The sequence below is a fragment of the Brienomyrus brachyistius genome, chromosome 18 (assembly GCF_023856365.1).
Source record: "Brienomyrus brachyistius isolate T26 chromosome 18, BBRACH_0.4, whole genome shotgun sequence".
Taxonomy (NCBI): Eukaryota; Metazoa; Chordata; class Actinopteri; order Osteoglossiformes; family Mormyridae; genus Brienomyrus; species Brienomyrus brachyistius.
In genome coordinates, this window is record NC_064550.1 from 7847406 (window position 1) to 7863645 (window position 16240).

Sequence of the window (16240 nt, forward strand, 5' to 3'; positions counted from 1 at the left end):
GTAACATTTGTGATTTTGCGTGCGTTTATTCATGAGATTGAAGCCAATACTGTGATAATGAGCAGAAGAAATACAAAATATCAAACTGAGCAATCTCTATGGGAGCGTTGTTTCGTATTATATCGTGTGTTGTGTAATATAGAAGCATTTGAACATGAACTTTGCTACAAAACTATTCATCTTACTTTAAAGAAAGAAATTCTGATATTAAAAGTATTCTCCATGAATCCAATTACATAGTAGAAGATCGAGATTCAAATATTGCCAATGGACTAAATACTTAGATGAGCTGACAATTGCGTTACATTATATGGAAAACTGTACTTAGACCTAAGAAATATAGGTAACCTTCAATTTGGGAATGCTTCGATTATTGAGGGACCGGGGAAATTGTCTTTAAGAATGTGTGTTTACATATGACAAAACATATTCGCAAATAGTTTCCGAACCAACTTTTTTATCTGATTAATTGTACCCTGTAAACGGTTTAGTCTGGGGTGTCTGCCTTATGAAATACTATTGTCTGCAGGGTCGCCAACTCTCACGCATCTGGCGTGATACTGACGCTTTCAGACTCTCGCGCTTACGCAAGAAGTCTTAAGGCAAATCTATACTGTTCCATTGCAAACGTAAAATTTCCTACATTAAAAGCGTCTGGATAGTTAGCAAATCCTACGGACTATTTAGGAGACATTAAAACTGTACCATAAATGTAAATCTCTCGAATTGAAAATCTCACTCCAGCTAACCTCAGTTGGCAGCCCCGTGTCCGGGTGATCGCAGTGAATATGGATGGGTTAATACTGTAAGACAACTTATTCTATTGCCAGTGTTAGTAGACTTGTTTTTAAAGATTTTTGTCTTCGGGATGAACTGAAGCATTTCCCGATATCTATATTTCCCAAAATCTAGGTGTATCAGGCATACCTAGAAATTCTAGATCCTCTGGCAAAATGTCACCTTAGCACGCTCTGCCCAATTTTACATATAATTTTAAGTACTCAAGAGTCTCTCTCAAATGGGAACAAGACATGCAAGGTATTTTTTATTCTCATCCGGGGTTCCGCAATCATGCCGAGGTGAAGGAGATACAGGCTAAAACAGTATTACGATATTTCTAGCGTCGTTAATTAGATGTTACTTGAGTGTAAATGAACAGTAAATGCTCCCTTTTATACTATATGAAAGTAGCATAAATGTCTTATTAATAGCCATAAATATATAATATGCATAATATCAATTCTATTCTACGAAGTTCTACGAAGTAGAACATTTAGCTTAACGGACGCGAACGGTCTTCCTTTCCAGGTGAGCACAGACGCCGGCACCTCTGGCGCTCTCACGCCACAGCACGTACGGGCACACTCTTCCCCAGCATCGCTCCAGCTTGGCTCCCTGTCTCCTGCAGCCTTGGCTGGCACTGCACCACCTGCCTCCACCTCACAGCACCATCGCCAATCCTCCTATGAAATCCCAGATGATGTACCTCTCCCGCCAGGGTGGGAGATGGCGAAGACCTCCTCCGGACAGCGTTATTTTCTGAAGTAAGTCTGCTTCAAGTAGTCTTCTAATAGTGATCCAACATAACTCGGTGTATATGGGTGTGTTTGCTCTTTATCACGTCACCACAAATCGCACACAAACCTCATATCGATATCAGAACACAACTACTTATTTTCAGATGCTTTCTCTTCGACCGTTAAGAAAACAATGAAGAACTAGTGGCCAAAGTGTAATAAAGCCTCTCTACTGGTTACGATGGGGATAAGTTCTGATAAACCTGTCGTAAGGCGAGAATATCGTAAGGCGAGAATGCATTTTAATACAGTACACCTAACCTAGCACACATCATAGCCTAGCATAGTCTAGCTTGAACATGCTTAGGATGTTTACAGTAGCTTACAGTTGGGCAAAATAATTAACACGAACCCTGTTTTATAATAAAGTGTAATATCTCATGTAATTTATTGAATAATGTACTAAAAGTAAAAAGTATTTATCCATTATAAAGTTGTAATATTGTAACACGGACCATCGTAACCTGGGGAGCGTCTGCAATTTTGTGCTTGAAATACGTTTTACAACCTCAGCTTCTGGACATGACATGAGGGAGATATTTGCACAATTAAACCACAGCTATTTGTCTCAAAAAGTCATTTGTAGGGATTTTCATTGTATTATAAGCTATCCCTTAAAATAACACCTTTTCAGATGATTCAGCAATTAGAATAGAACAGAATTCCTTCACTATCATTGTACAGACAAGAGTTACAGCAAAATTTAGGCATCTAGCTCTTTTCTGAGAAACATAGACATATTGTTAGAGCAAGAGCACTGGGTCCAGGTTTTTAAACATATCAGAATCTATGAAAGGAATAATAATTAAAATTACAAAGCTTGCTAAGTTTTTTTTTTTACTATGTCAGAGTAATAGAGTAAAAACATTTTAGCCAAATCTTACCCCACTGCGCTATAATGTCCGTGCAGAATTGCAAATAAGAAAAAGCCTTATTTTAATTTAGCTGACTAGAGATGCAAGAATTGTATGTGGTATTAATATTGCACATTGCGTAGCCGTATAATATATATATACTGCATTTTAATTCAGTACAAAATACCCGGCCTCAAGATGTGATGTCATTTGGTGTCGGCATCACTTTTTACACCAGTGAAAAACCAACATCTTGAAGTGCTGTACTTTTGGTACTTTCTCGAAGTTCCGAAAGTACAGTACCTGGTGCGGTAGAAAAGCACCCTTAGTGACACATACATGATTATAGGAGACTGACCAATCAGCACGCAGCAAGAACTAACGTGAAATCCAGGTCCTTTTAATCAAAATGGTAGTTTACAAACCTGTCCCCGCTTCAAGTGTCCTGCCTGACATGGATTATCTGCTCACGTTAAGTAATGCAACGTTTGTAGCTGTACCAATAATTCTACACATGGCAGTGATAATGACTGAAAACTGATACTGGCTTAGGGGTGTAAACTTCTTTACACATCTGGGTGTTTCCTATCTTGCTCAATCACCTGCTGTGGGACTTAAATAGGGTGTATACCCTTCATGCATTTTTCTTATGTGCTGTAGTTTTCTTATTTAGAAATCAGTTGGATTAGTTTAAATACATTAGCAGATGTTACATGAGCAGTCCTAATTTAAATCCTCGATGAGCCATATCGAAATAATGATTGTTGTCTCTTCTCTGCGAGGCCAACCTGATCCATTATCCATTTTTTCGTGGTGCCAACAGTCCTGTAAAGTGTTTATCCTTGTGTTATATGGCTTCATTTTTGAAGGATTTGGTGAATCATCTTGATTCAGAATTTCATCGTATGCATAAACTCGACACTGTGCATATTATTGAGAATTTAGTGTATTGTATGTGACACGATAATGTAACAATCACAGTGGACCAAAAAGTGACTGAGTTCTATGATGCCACCTATCTCAATGAATACATCCCAAAGAGGTTTTCTTTTTTTTTGCGTGCTGTCCACGTACATCAGTGTTAGCTAATAACTGAAGCTGGATCAAGCTATAATTACATACTCGACATTGACAGCCAGGGTTTGAGAAGCTTTAATCACAGTGAATTTTTGGTGCATCATCTAGACAATGAAATGTTCTTTAAAACTGAATAGAGTGGTGCAAGATTTGTATGAGAAATTATAGGTAACCTATCTGTGGTTGTGGCGAGGAGAAAAAAGTGGCAGGTCAACATTGATAACTAGTGATGGCCCAATGAAGCTTCATGAACCATATGCTGTATTTTTTGGACCCCACTAGATGGTGCTCTTGTTTTGCTTTGGGTCCTTTTTGACAAAGCTAAGTGGATTTCAGTCTATCACCATTGATATTCTGTAGAGAATTCCATTTTATTTTTTAAAACTAAACACATAGTAAGACATTTTTCAGTTAACAATCTCAATCGTCAGTTTAGATTCATTTTTATACCCAGCTTGTTCTCATTAGCATGCTGTAAAGGTGGTAATTTTCAGTGTTGGGTAGATTATTTCAGAAAAGTAATCTGGTATAGATTCCAAATTATATAAAATTAAGTAAGGGGTGGCATGGTGGTGCAGTGGTTAGCCCAGTTGCCTCACACCTCTGAGACCAGCATTCTAGTCTCCGACTGGGTTACGTATGTGTAGTTTGCGTGTTCTTCCCATGTTGTCATGGGGTTTCCTCCGGGTGCCCCGGTTTCCCCCCACAGTCCAAAGACACATGGAGGCTAATCAAAATCGTGTAATCTAATTTGATTACAGTTAGATTTCTTCTATACAATGAGCTGATCTAATTGGTGTTATTCGTTTCCTAATATGGCTGAGCACTATAAATGATTTATAAACTTATCGTCTTTTAAAATTGAAACAATAGGAAAATGAGATAAAACTTCAGTAAACTGTCATTTAGGATCATTGCCTGATAGCACAAAATCACTTCCCAGAAAGAAAAGCAATTCCTACCAGTCATACGATATGTTAGATATTCTAGCTAAATTGACTGAGTTAGTGAGTGTTACGGTTTCAGTGAAACACGAGTCATTGGGGAGATGAGCTCATCCTCAGAGGAAACTTCAAGTGTGGGTTAAGATGGTGACAGTTCAGTAGCCACAAAATCTTTTTAAAAGGAGATATAGTGGATAAACAAGGCAAAAAGACGTCGGTGGTGTGGCAGTACTTTGGCGATGCAGTCTGACACGAAACTTGTATTGTAACGTCTGCCGAAAACTTGTTATCCAGTGGAACATGCAATCAGTTACAGTCACTGGCAATTTTGGTTTCCAGTATTCACTCTGAAGAAATACAGGATGCCCTAACCCTTACTTTAACCCTAACCCTAACCCTCCCCCCGGGCCATGAACAGGGTTGGGGTGAGATCACGAAATTCAGGACAAATTATTTTTTAATACAGGATAGATTGTCGGTCCCATTCTTTGAAACAAGCAGTGCAGTAGACAGAGAAAGAACCCAGCAACAAACCGTTTCATGTTTGGAATCTGTTTTGAGATGAATCCTAAGGTATTTTATAGGAAAAACTGAGCACTGGAGATAATAATAATTTACTAGAAAATAACTATTTTGTAATAATTATTGACATCGACTGATGAGCAGGGTTGCCAACTCTCATGCATCACACTTTCAGAGTCTCTTGCTTACACAGGAAATCTTACGGCAAATCTATAGTCCATTATAAACTTCAAATTAGCTACATGAAAAGCGTTGGGGTAGTTTGCAAACCCTACAGACTATTTACAAGGTTACAATATATGTAAAAGCGTGTACATGTGTGTGCAGAGTTGCCTCGAATTGAAAATCTCATGCTAGTCAGCTAACCAAAGTTGGTAACCCTGTATGACAGAAATTATTTTGATAAAATACTTTGCCATATGACCCAACCCTACATGCCAGTAAATGACAAAATCTCGCTAGCAATATGGGCTACATTTAACCAAATAGCTAGCTAGCTATTTTCAGTCAGCTAGGTATAGCTGACAGAACTCAGATGGTTAGATAACCCGCTTGAACTCTTGGTCTTTCCGCACATCCATTGGCCAAATGCAGATGTCTCCATCTTCAGTTGCAGCTCTCGCAAATATCCGAAGACACTGAATTGTGCTTTAGGATGGATGAGAGATTGGTGTATATCAAAATGCAGCAGTCCGCTGCAGGGAAACTAACACATTTATTCACATTCATACGCGCCTAATAAAAAATGTAATCCTTTAAAAGTAATTCTTTAAAGTGATCTGATCAGAAGTGTTTTTAAATATGATTTACTCTAATTAGAAATATATATATTTTTTTCTTGTGTTCAGATTACATAATTCACGGTACCTAAAATCTTTTATGACACAATACTGGTAATTTTGCATATTTAGTTCTGATCCCTTAATTGCTTAAAAGCTGCGGCCGCTGTAGGCAGTGGAGTTTGTACTGAACAGTTTTATGTTGATGTGTTAATATGAAGTTTTATTTTTTTGAGAAGAACTCAAAGGCTTTTTTAATGTAAGAAGACGCCGTCTTTAAACATACACCTAAAATCGTGTTAAAATCAACATTTTAAGCAAGATGAACTCTCCAGATCAGGAGGTTAATTCCCATCCTTACTGGTAACACACTGGACAGTCACTTTTCAAAATCAAAAGCGGCTTATTCGAACAATAGTATTAAATATCTTCCTATACTCTCATACACTTACTCTTTTTTTATTTTTAATTTTTGGTTCAGGTAATTAGGGTTTGTTGTTCATGCATAATGTCAAAAGTACCTCAGCATGTAATTGGACATTGTCATTAATTACACTTATGCCTCGAATTACAAATATCTGGGATTTGAATTTTCACATTTTACACTGAAAATTAGAATCATATACTTTTTCATCCTAGTTAGCTACTTTTATTGGATTGACCCCTTGCACAAAGCAAAATATTACATTCTAATTTTTATATTCTTAATGCTTATGTTCAGGTAAATTTTAAGATGAACTTGGGCTAATTGCATAGGATGTAATGGGAATAGGGTTCCCAGTTATGAATATTTACCCCAATCAACCTTTCAGAGCTAATGGTTTGTAAATCAAGAGCAGGTATAGTTTCATTTACAGTTGCTTTCTATGCTTTTATTTGGCTTTTGTTTTATTTTGCTTATTCTTACTTAAGATTGGATTAATAGATGTTGATGTGAACGTAGTACAGGAAATGTAAACGGGTTTTACCTGCTAAGACCACAAAAATTCTTTAAGCACATATGTTTTCTTGTTCTAGCTTGGCAGCTTGGCAGTGTTTATTCACAGCTCTGGAAAAGCAGGTCTCAACTGCTGCGCAAAAACATTGTTTCACTGCACCACTGGAAAATCTGGTATTGATTGATAGTAAGTAGCAAAAAAAAAAAGTCTGATTCATGTTAGATACTGAGTTTCTCTCAACATATTTCCACAGTACTGTATATGAAAATAGTACATCGTTGTTGATACAGGGAGCATTCAAGTAGCTAATTGAGTGTTTCACGGCAGCTCTCATATTTATAGAGTTGTCGACGCTGTGGAGGGATCGGTAGATATAATTGGATGCATCCAAAAGGCAAACCTACGTCGTGCAGTCCTGACAATTTTTTGTGTTTGCATTGTGGTGATTCATAAATCCCTCCACTAGACACACCAGACATATAAAAAGTAAAATAAGGCACTTAACTCCTTGTGGATTCATTAGGGGTGGGTGGGGGGGGGGGGGGGGGTGGGGGGTTGGGGGTTGTCCTGTCAGAAGATGGCACTCTAGACAGCTGATTAATGGGTTGACAGTCAGTACTGTTTGTAAAGTACATCTGAATAAAGCCATTATTTGGGGGAATACATTTCCAAGGAAAAACAATACGTTTGACAAATGCTTTTTGTGAATGATATTTTCAGTACTTATTGGCAAGAAGAAGTTACATTTTCTGTTATTTAAAATGCAGTCTTCATGACACTTAATCACACTGGAACTTCACACTTGAAGTGAAGTTTTACGGAATGTTTGACAGGTTTCCATCCCCTCGTGTTTCCATGCTGGTTGTCACCCATCTTTTTGTAACAGTTTGTAAGCCTTTTTAATTAGGCTTTCCACCACTGCTTTAAGTTACTGAGACGGGAACAGAAGCCAAATCTGTGTGTCCTCTTCCACATTGTCTGGTATGTTTGTGAGGGGCACAAGTATTTATCTTGAACCGTACCAGCTTGTTATATTATTATGATCTTGTTACCAATTAAAAAGAGAATAATTACAATATTTGATCACAATAGGTGCTTGAATTTTAATATGAAAAGCATTCCTTGCACTGATTATTATAGTATAATAGCATTAATTATGGGATCTCAAATGTGCATTTTAAGCTGCCATTTGTATTTTCGAAAGTCTAGTCTCCGTTTCAGTATGGGATCATTTCTCAGTTGGTGGGGTGCTCATTCTGTAGGAAAGTAGGTTTGCATAGGAACCAGGATGCATTGGCCTCACTTCATCTGGATAGGAATCTGCGTGTTGGTTTATGATTTATGGTGATCTGATCTTAAAAGATCCTGCCAGTAAACAGGGTTCTGCAGCCTAGGCTCCAACATGCATCCATGCTAATGAATAAGGGTCATGTTTCACTGGTGGTTACAGCCTTCGCTACTGTATGAGTTTTATTTTTGCAAGGGGGGGTACATATGCGTCACAATAGAGCAACCACACCAACTTTATGCCTTTATTTTATTCCTAAATAAGTTTTTTGAAAAGCATTTTGTGAAAATCTTGTTCAGGCAGCTAGTGGGTTCCAGGCTGAATACAAACAGGCCGGTTCTGGAATAACCAGCTCAGTGTTGCCATAGTGATTTTCAAACAAGTTGGCCATAACTGTCCCAATATGTCAAACAAGTTTTATCATCAACAGTGATATTTATTTATAAAAAATATATATGACTGGGTGGGGTGGTGGCTTAGTGGGTAGTTTGGTGGCCTCACACATTCTGGTTAGTGCTCCTGATTCCTGCTTTGACTTGACTGAGTTAAGTTTGTATGTTTGTGCCACGTTTTCGGCTTTCCTTTGAGTAAAGTCTTTAATTTACCAGCTAAATTAAATTTAGAATGCACAGGCATCCCCTCCCAGGTGTACCATGCAGTTCTGGCTTACATGACAGAACCTGGAATATGGATGAATGGATGTTTTCTACATTCTATCCGTTTGCATTCTCTGAGGTCAGAATTAGGCAAGAGTGGGGCTGTATGATGTGCCGGAGGAGATGGGAGGTTTTTCGTTTGGAATCCCAGACCTGGTCATCCCATGGTAACTATAGTGTTCTAGAGGAGATGGGAGCATTTTCGTTTGGAATCTCAGATCAGGGCATCTCATGTTAACTATAGAGTGCTAGAGGAGATGGGAGCATTTTCGTTTGGAATCTCAGACCTGGGCATCTCATGGTAACTATAGTGTGCTAGAGGAGATGGGAGCTTTTTCGTTTGGAATCTCAGACCTGGGCATCTCATGGTAACTATAGTGTGCTAGCGGAGATGGGAGCATTTTCGTTTGGAATCTCAGACCTGGGCATCTCATGGTAACTATAGTGTGCTAGAGGAGATGGGAGCTTTTTCGTTTGGAATCTCAGACTTGGGCATCTCATGGTAACTATAGTGTGCTAGAGGAGATGGGAGCTTTTTCATTTGGAATCTCAGACCTGGGCATCTCATGGTAACTATAGTGTGCTAGAGGAGATGGGAGCTTTTTCGTTTGGAATCTCAGACCTGGGCATCTCATGGTAACTATAGTGTGCTAGAGGAGATGGGAGCTTTTTCGTTTGGAATCTCAGACCTGGGCATCTCATGGTAACTATAGTGTGCTAGCGGAGATGGGAGCATTTTCGTTTGGAATCTCAGACCTGGGCATCTCATGGTAACTATAGTGTGCTAGAGGAGATGGGAGCATTTTCGTTTGGAATCTCAGACCTGGGCATCTCATGGTAACTATAGTGTGCTAGAGGAGATGGGAGCATTTTCGTTTGGAATCTCAGACCTGGGCATCTCATGGTAACTATAGTGTGCTAGCGGAGATGGGAGCATTTTCGTTTGGAATCTCAGACCTGGGCATCTCATGGTAACTATAGTGTGCTAGCGGAGATGGGAGCATTTTCGTTTGGAATCTCAGACCTGGGCATCTCATGGTAACTATAGTGTTCTAGAGGAGATGGGAGCTTTTTCATTTGGAATCTCAGACCTGGGCATCTCATGGTAACTATAGTGTGCTAGCGGAGATGGGAGCATTTTCATTTGGAATCTCAGACCTGGGCATCTCATGGTAACTATAGTGTGCTAGAGGAGATGGGAGCATTTTCGTTTGGAATATCAGATCAGGGCATCTCATGGTAACTATAGTGTGCTAGCGGAGATGGGAGCATTTTCGTTTGGAATATCAGATCAGGGCATCTCATGGTAACTATAGTGTGCTAGAGGAGATGGGAGCTTTTTCGTTTGGAATATCAGATCAGGGCATCTCATGGTAACTATAGTGTGCTAGCGGAGATGGGAGCATTTTCGTTTGGAATATCAGATCAGGGCATCTCATGGTACAGTAAATACTTAATTTTGCTCATGTTGTGTATCAGAACCAAGAATGCCGTATGTCTAACTGTGATTTTGCTGCCAAAAATATGGAGACAATAATGGTAAGAAACACATTGGCTGGACTGATTAAAATGCTGCTTCATGTTTTGCTTAGACTTTTTCTGATCATCCTTTAGAATGTTTCTGTATTTTTTACTGCTGTGGTCAGCAACCGTATATGCAATTGGATATGACGATAAGCTATTGTTTGAAGTAATATAACTCATTACTTGGAAGCACAGAAATTCTTCAAACAGCTCCGAAGAATTTTGAAACCCTTAGAATGGCCTAAAAATGACACCAGATGATTTAAAAGAAACAATCCACCTCTTACAAATATGATATTTTGTAATAAGCCATGGGGTGTTTGCAGAGTTTGTCTTGTTTCTTGGAACTGGGGGACTGCAGGGCAGTTTATGGTCTAGTTTATTGGTCAGGATGGTATCGCTTTCGTTGTGTGTGCCTCTGTGGGTTAGATCAGTGCAAAGCGGTTTTGACTCCCTTTCATGGCAAAGACTGTGGACAGGAATTGGAATCCTAGTGCAAAAGCCTGCCGTGGTTGGTCATTTTAATTCTTGTTGGGTTGGAGTCGATGTTAATGTCGTTAATCCAGATCTTCTACGTCAAGTACATTCACTGACGTTTTTCATTTGCTGTGTCAATAGTGCTGCTGCGATGATGAAAATGAATCAGAATTGTCTGTTTTTGTGTCAAAAATAAGGTTACTTAAAATACATTAATTAGTAAGGGAGAACTATAGATTTTGGCTAGGGAAATTTTAAACCTCCCTGGTTACAAAGCAACATTAAACTGTAGACAGAATCCACTTTGTCTTGGCCTTAATTCCAGGTTGTCCCCTGTCCTTTGCTTTTTTTGTGATTATGTGATGCCATAGTGAGCTGCAGGTGGCTGTAAATTCTTTCCCTTTGTCAACAGCAATTGACGGCATCAAGTAGCAGCACAGGATCAGCAGTGTTGACAAGTTACCCCACCCAGCATTCCAACTTCTGGCATCCTCACAAAGCATCTCTCAAAGACAGCTACTGTTAGCGCTCTGCTTTTGAGCAGTGAATGAATTTGCAAAGTGCGCTATTGTACGGCACATAGAAAAAATACATTTGTAACTGCTTTTTGAGTTAAGGAGAAGTACTTGTGTCTGCTGGTAAATGAAAAAAATCATATTGTTTGGCGCATTTTGGTTGTTGTAAAAAGTTTGCAACGCTTACTAAATTAAGCATTATTTAATATATGTTTAAAACACTATAAGCTTTGTTAAATGGGTAAAGAATGAAATTAAATAGTATAATGAAAATGTGTCAGTAATGTACGAGTATTGTAGGTGTATTTTTAAGTTGTATGTATGCATTATTTTATAGTACTTATAAAATCTAAGAGAAATGTTCCAAAATAGCAAAGATCGTCTTGTTTAGCTACAGCTCATGAACTGTGATTTCACATGCAACAGCAAACACTTGTTCTGAACTAGTGACAAAGGTGGAATCACTTTTCACCGTCCCTTTTCTTCATACGTGTGAAGATTTTGTTTCTTTAAAATCCCTGTTTTGTTTTTATCTATGAAAACATACTAGCGTATAGTATAAAATAATTATATATTTTAATAGACTGTTGGACCCATGTCAGCATTCATTGTAAAATGTGAATTCTTTTTTGAATGTGAAATTGTGTAACATTCTTCCTGAAGGCTCTTATTAAGAAGCTGAATTAGCAATAGCGTCCCAATAATTACTTTAAAGCAAAATCCAGATATTTCATTGTATTTTTGTGTTTTTTTTTTTCCCCCAAAAATTTCAGAAAGCAAAATAAGCCGCTTACATTTTACATAATCTCCGACTGTTACATAAATCGACTGCTTTTTAAATTTCTTGCTTTTTGGAGTATTGTGCGTGCTCCCTTTCTTATATGTAATAACATTTCATTTGGAGTCGACTGGCCGTCATTAAACTCTTTGGTTTCCTGACCACACACAAACCAGGTTCCTACATCATGTAAGTTGTTCAGTTGTGAAGGTACGGAAAAGACTGAATACAGAGGTTTCCTGTAATAAATCCATCACACACAAAAACCAGTACTATTGGAAGGAGTAATATAAGTCAAGGTGTATTATTCATGTAAATATGGTTTTCTTTCCATTTAATTACAATGCGAAAGACAGCCCCCCATCACTGATGTGTGTGGCTTTGCAAGGCGATTAGCACCTTCTGTTATAATGGACTCACAGGTGCATGCCTGTCATTATCCTTCATCCCAGCTGTTGCGTGTCCTGTTGGGTTGTTCTGACTGCTCTCAGGCTGTTCCTTCACATACTGTCACCTACTGTAAGCTGTTCCAGTTTGGCTCATTCCGGCTGATTGTAGCATTTCTGCCAGAATCCTTGAAAACTGCTGTATAATACGATCATTTTATCGATGTGCTTGGAACTGGAGGATGTGCTGAATGTTCTGAAAGTTTTTGAAAAAAAGTGTTTTCATTGGTTCTACTGGTCTTCACAAACTTAAGCGTATGTGGATCAACTGTATTTAATTTCTTAATTTTTATGGTGAAATGAAGGCGATTACTGATGTTTTTTTTTCCCTCTACGGATAGTGGGATCATCATTGAGAAAACACGCATGTAGCACTGTATGTAAAAATAGGCATGTAGCACTGTACATAGCTGCCACCTCTGTCTTGAAGGCAGATATACTATACTGCCATATTATTTTGCATGTAGCAGCAACCGCTGTCTTGAAAACAGATGTACTATACTGCCATATTAAGCTGCATGCAGCAGCGATCCCTGTCTTGTAGGCAGTACTATACTGCCATGTTAATTTCACCTCTCCTACCATAAACCTAGAAATCCTAAAGCTTTGCTCTTCCACACCTCTAGTCCCACAAGCTGCATGCAGAGTATCAATATCCGCTAAAGTTAAACAGGCCACCTTTACTGTTCTGTGACTAAGGCCACCAGCAGTGCCAGTGGTAGGCAAGCTTCACCCCCAGGGTCTCGGACGTGTGGGTGGCGCTTCCTCTGAAGATGCTGTCCTGTGCAATTACCCATCATGCCTTTGGCAGGATTCACCCCTGGCCACCAAACAAAGTCCGTTCTTTTTGCAAAAAAAAGAGCTATGACATCTCAAGAAAGCACATAAATAACACTGGGATATTAATTGATTATTCTGAATACCAGAATTGCCATAGAGAAATTGAAGTCCTTTGTTGAGTAAGTTTACCATAAAGGGGAATGGCATTGCATGACTTTCAGGTACTGCTCATGTAAATTATCCATTAGTACGTTGTGACATTTTGTTAATAACTGCATTCGAGGGGATCCTGAAGGGGCTTAGATCTCCCACCCGTAATATTGCACTTTGGTTTTTTCTTTATTCCCCACTATTGTTAAGTGAGGAAAGGCTTCAGAATTCTCAGGATGTTAATAAACATTAATCCCTTGTTAAAAATACAACTTAAGATATAAACTTCATCCTACCCGAGTGTGACTTCCCAATCTCTTCCAAATGTGGATTGTCTGGGAGGGAGCAAAACAAGGACTGTCTGGCAGGAAGCTGAGAGGGGGCAAAAATTTGGACAGTCTAGCATGAGGCTGGGAGGGAGTAAAAACGTGGACTGTCTGGTAGGGCTCTGAGTGGGAGCAAAAATATGGACTGTCCGGCAGGGAGCTAGGAGGGAGGAAAAATGTGGACTGCCTGGCAGGAAGTTGAGAGGGAGCCAAAACGTGGACTGTCTGGCCGGAAGCTGGGAGGAAGCAAAAATGTCAACAGTCTGGCAGGGAGTTGCGAGGGAGCAAAAACTTGGACTGTCTGGAGGTCCCCAAGGACCAGGTTGAGAAGCACTAATCTGCACAGTGGGTAAAATACATGTTTGAATGTATTTGCCATTGAGACTGAAAACCTTTAAAACTTACTATCAATAATTGTGAAATCGTTATTTTCATTTTTATTTGCCATAATGGAAAAAAGCTCTTTTTCCTTTTAAAGTTTGGTTGTAGGGGTTTGCTATTCATGAGTGGTGCTTGGGGGTAATCTAAGTAATACAGGAAGATTGTTGTAAAAGGTATCACACATCTGTTAAATCCAGGACAACATGTATGCAAGTATAGTAAACAGATTTGATAAGAAACACAAATACACACACTGAACAACAAATGAGTAGCAAGCAGAGATACTACTGTTTGTATTCTCCCAAATACTTTAGTTTCTGTATTGCAACAACTGAAAAATGAATGGTTCATGAATAAAAAAAATGAAATACAAGTGAATTTCACTAAGTAGTTTTGTGCTTTTAATTAATATGGGAATTGCTATGCTTTATAGCAATACCTGCAATTAAATAGTTTTGAACGATATGTAGATTGTTCAAATTGGATTGTTCAGTTAAAGATATATTTAGATATTTCAATTTATATGTATTTATATGGATATTAACACAAACACACACACACACACACACACACATACATTTCAGTTAAATAAAGTACCTTTGGGCAACTCTGTTGTCAAAGGCGCTGCATAAAATTTATTTAATTGAATAAATACATACTATAGGCAAAGCATACAATTATAAATTCACAGACAAAGCATACAATTAATTCCTTGATTATGACCACATTCACTTCACTTCGAGAAAAGCAGTGAAGGGTTCCATGTATGAAAAAGCAGAAGATGCCTGAAATAAACTAGAATGCAACTAACAGGCCAGCAAGTTAATTCACAAAGTCTAGAGCACAGCATTGCTGTTTGCTAATTGCTCTATTTTTCTGTACTATAAGAGCATGCAAGACTCATCAGGATGTCATGTGATTTAATTGCATCTAGCTGAAGACGGCGATGAGCTATATTTAAAAGTCTGTAAACCTGGTGGTGATAATTCTTAAAATGACAGAAAATAAAAAAAATGGATATATTTTATAAAGTATTTTAAATACATAAAATACAATCTCTCATTTTTTTTTAAATTAAAAAAATTACATCTGATTTATTTCTACTCAAAAGTAATTAAATACATATTATAAATACATTTAATTGAAATACTGTGCATCTCTATTTATACCCAAAGTCTCACATTCTAAGATTCTTGTGACAGGGGTTTGTGAGCCAAAGAGAATAATGGAGGGACAGATTTATGATAATAGTGTAAGTCAGTAAGATCAAACATGTCTACTGTCTCATTGATTAGGAAATATGAATTGAAAAGGCATTTTGTATTTTCTTATGTTTTGTTCCTCAACTTTGGAATTCGTTTTCTAGTCTTTTTTTCTCTCTGAATATGTTGCTGTATTTAGAAAGGAAATATCGGAACCAAAAAGTTGAACTGCTATTATCAGTTGGCACCCTACAGAAGTCTATAGATGTCGGCACCCTAAATCACACGTAACATTCTCTTTTTCTAATTAATTTCAGCCACTTGGATAAAACGACCACCTGGCAGGACCCTCGAAAGGCAATGTTACAGATAAACCAGGCCGCTCCTTTGCCCGCCGTGAGCTCAGCGACCGGTAAGCCACTAGTGCCAAGCAGCTATCATTCATCTTATCAGTGACGTCTTGTGCTGCCATATCATGCACATCTACAGTTGGGCATGGTTCACTGGCTAGTACACTTGTTCTACATGTTTCTATGGGGTTAAAATATGGATGTATGTGCACTTGGTTGATCTCTTGCTAAATTTAAATAGCACGTTTTTGGTTGGCTATTTGGCTAAGGTAGCAGATGGAGCAAGATTTTACGTAGCTGTGCTGTGCTTGATTGTTTTTTCCATTTAGTTTCCCAGTTAGTGTGCAGTATAGTGCTTACTTACTCATTTAATCTTAACTCCAGATAGTGTTTGCATATGTTCGATTTAGTGATGGAAAAAAATGATGCTTCATGAACCATTTGCTGTGTTTTTTTGACCCCACTAGATGGTGCTGTCTCTTCAAAAAAGGGTATGAAGCAACAAAGCAACGGCATCATCAAGTGGGGTCAGAAAACACAGGAAATGGTTCATGAAGCATCATTTTGTCCATCACTTGTTTTATGTACCGGAGATCCTTAAATATTTCTTAGTGTAAAAATGAAGAACATTGTGAAAGGCCAAAACTTTTAATACCTTACCTCAGCTCACCAACTG

General features: G+C 38.4%; 1 protein-coding gene and 1 long non-coding RNA gene across 5 annotated transcripts in view; one reads left to right on the plus strand and one right to left on the minus strand.

Annotated features, from left to right (window-relative positions):
* Positions 1-16240, plus strand: part of LOC125712987 (transcriptional coactivator YAP1-like) — a 30176-nt gene that overhangs the window by 1488 nt on the left and 12448 nt on the right. Inside the window, exons 2-4 of one of the 3 annotated variants that reach the window (XM_048983646.1) lie at positions 1309-1544; positions 15532-15626; positions 16032-16091. In XM_048983646.1, coding sequence (XP_048839603.1) covers positions 1309-1544; positions 15532-15626; positions 16032-16091 — 391 coding nt within the window. The remainder of the gene's footprint in view (positions 1-1308; positions 1545-15531; positions 15627-16031; positions 16092-16240) is intronic. The other 2 variants (XM_048983647.1, XM_048983649.1) reach the window with 2 other exon arrangements.
* Positions 8958-9798, minus strand: LOC125712989 (uncharacterized). 2 transcript variants are annotated; one of them, XR_007383437.1, is made up of 4 exons: positions 9727-9798; positions 9526-9659; positions 9057-9257; positions 8958-8989 (listed from the first exon to the last, which is right to left on the minus strand). It is a non-coding gene; the product is annotated as an uncharacterized LOC125712989 (long non-coding RNA). The 2 variants fall into 2 exon arrangements; XR_007383436.1 differs by lacking the exon at positions 8958-8989 and having other exon boundaries at positions 9055-9257.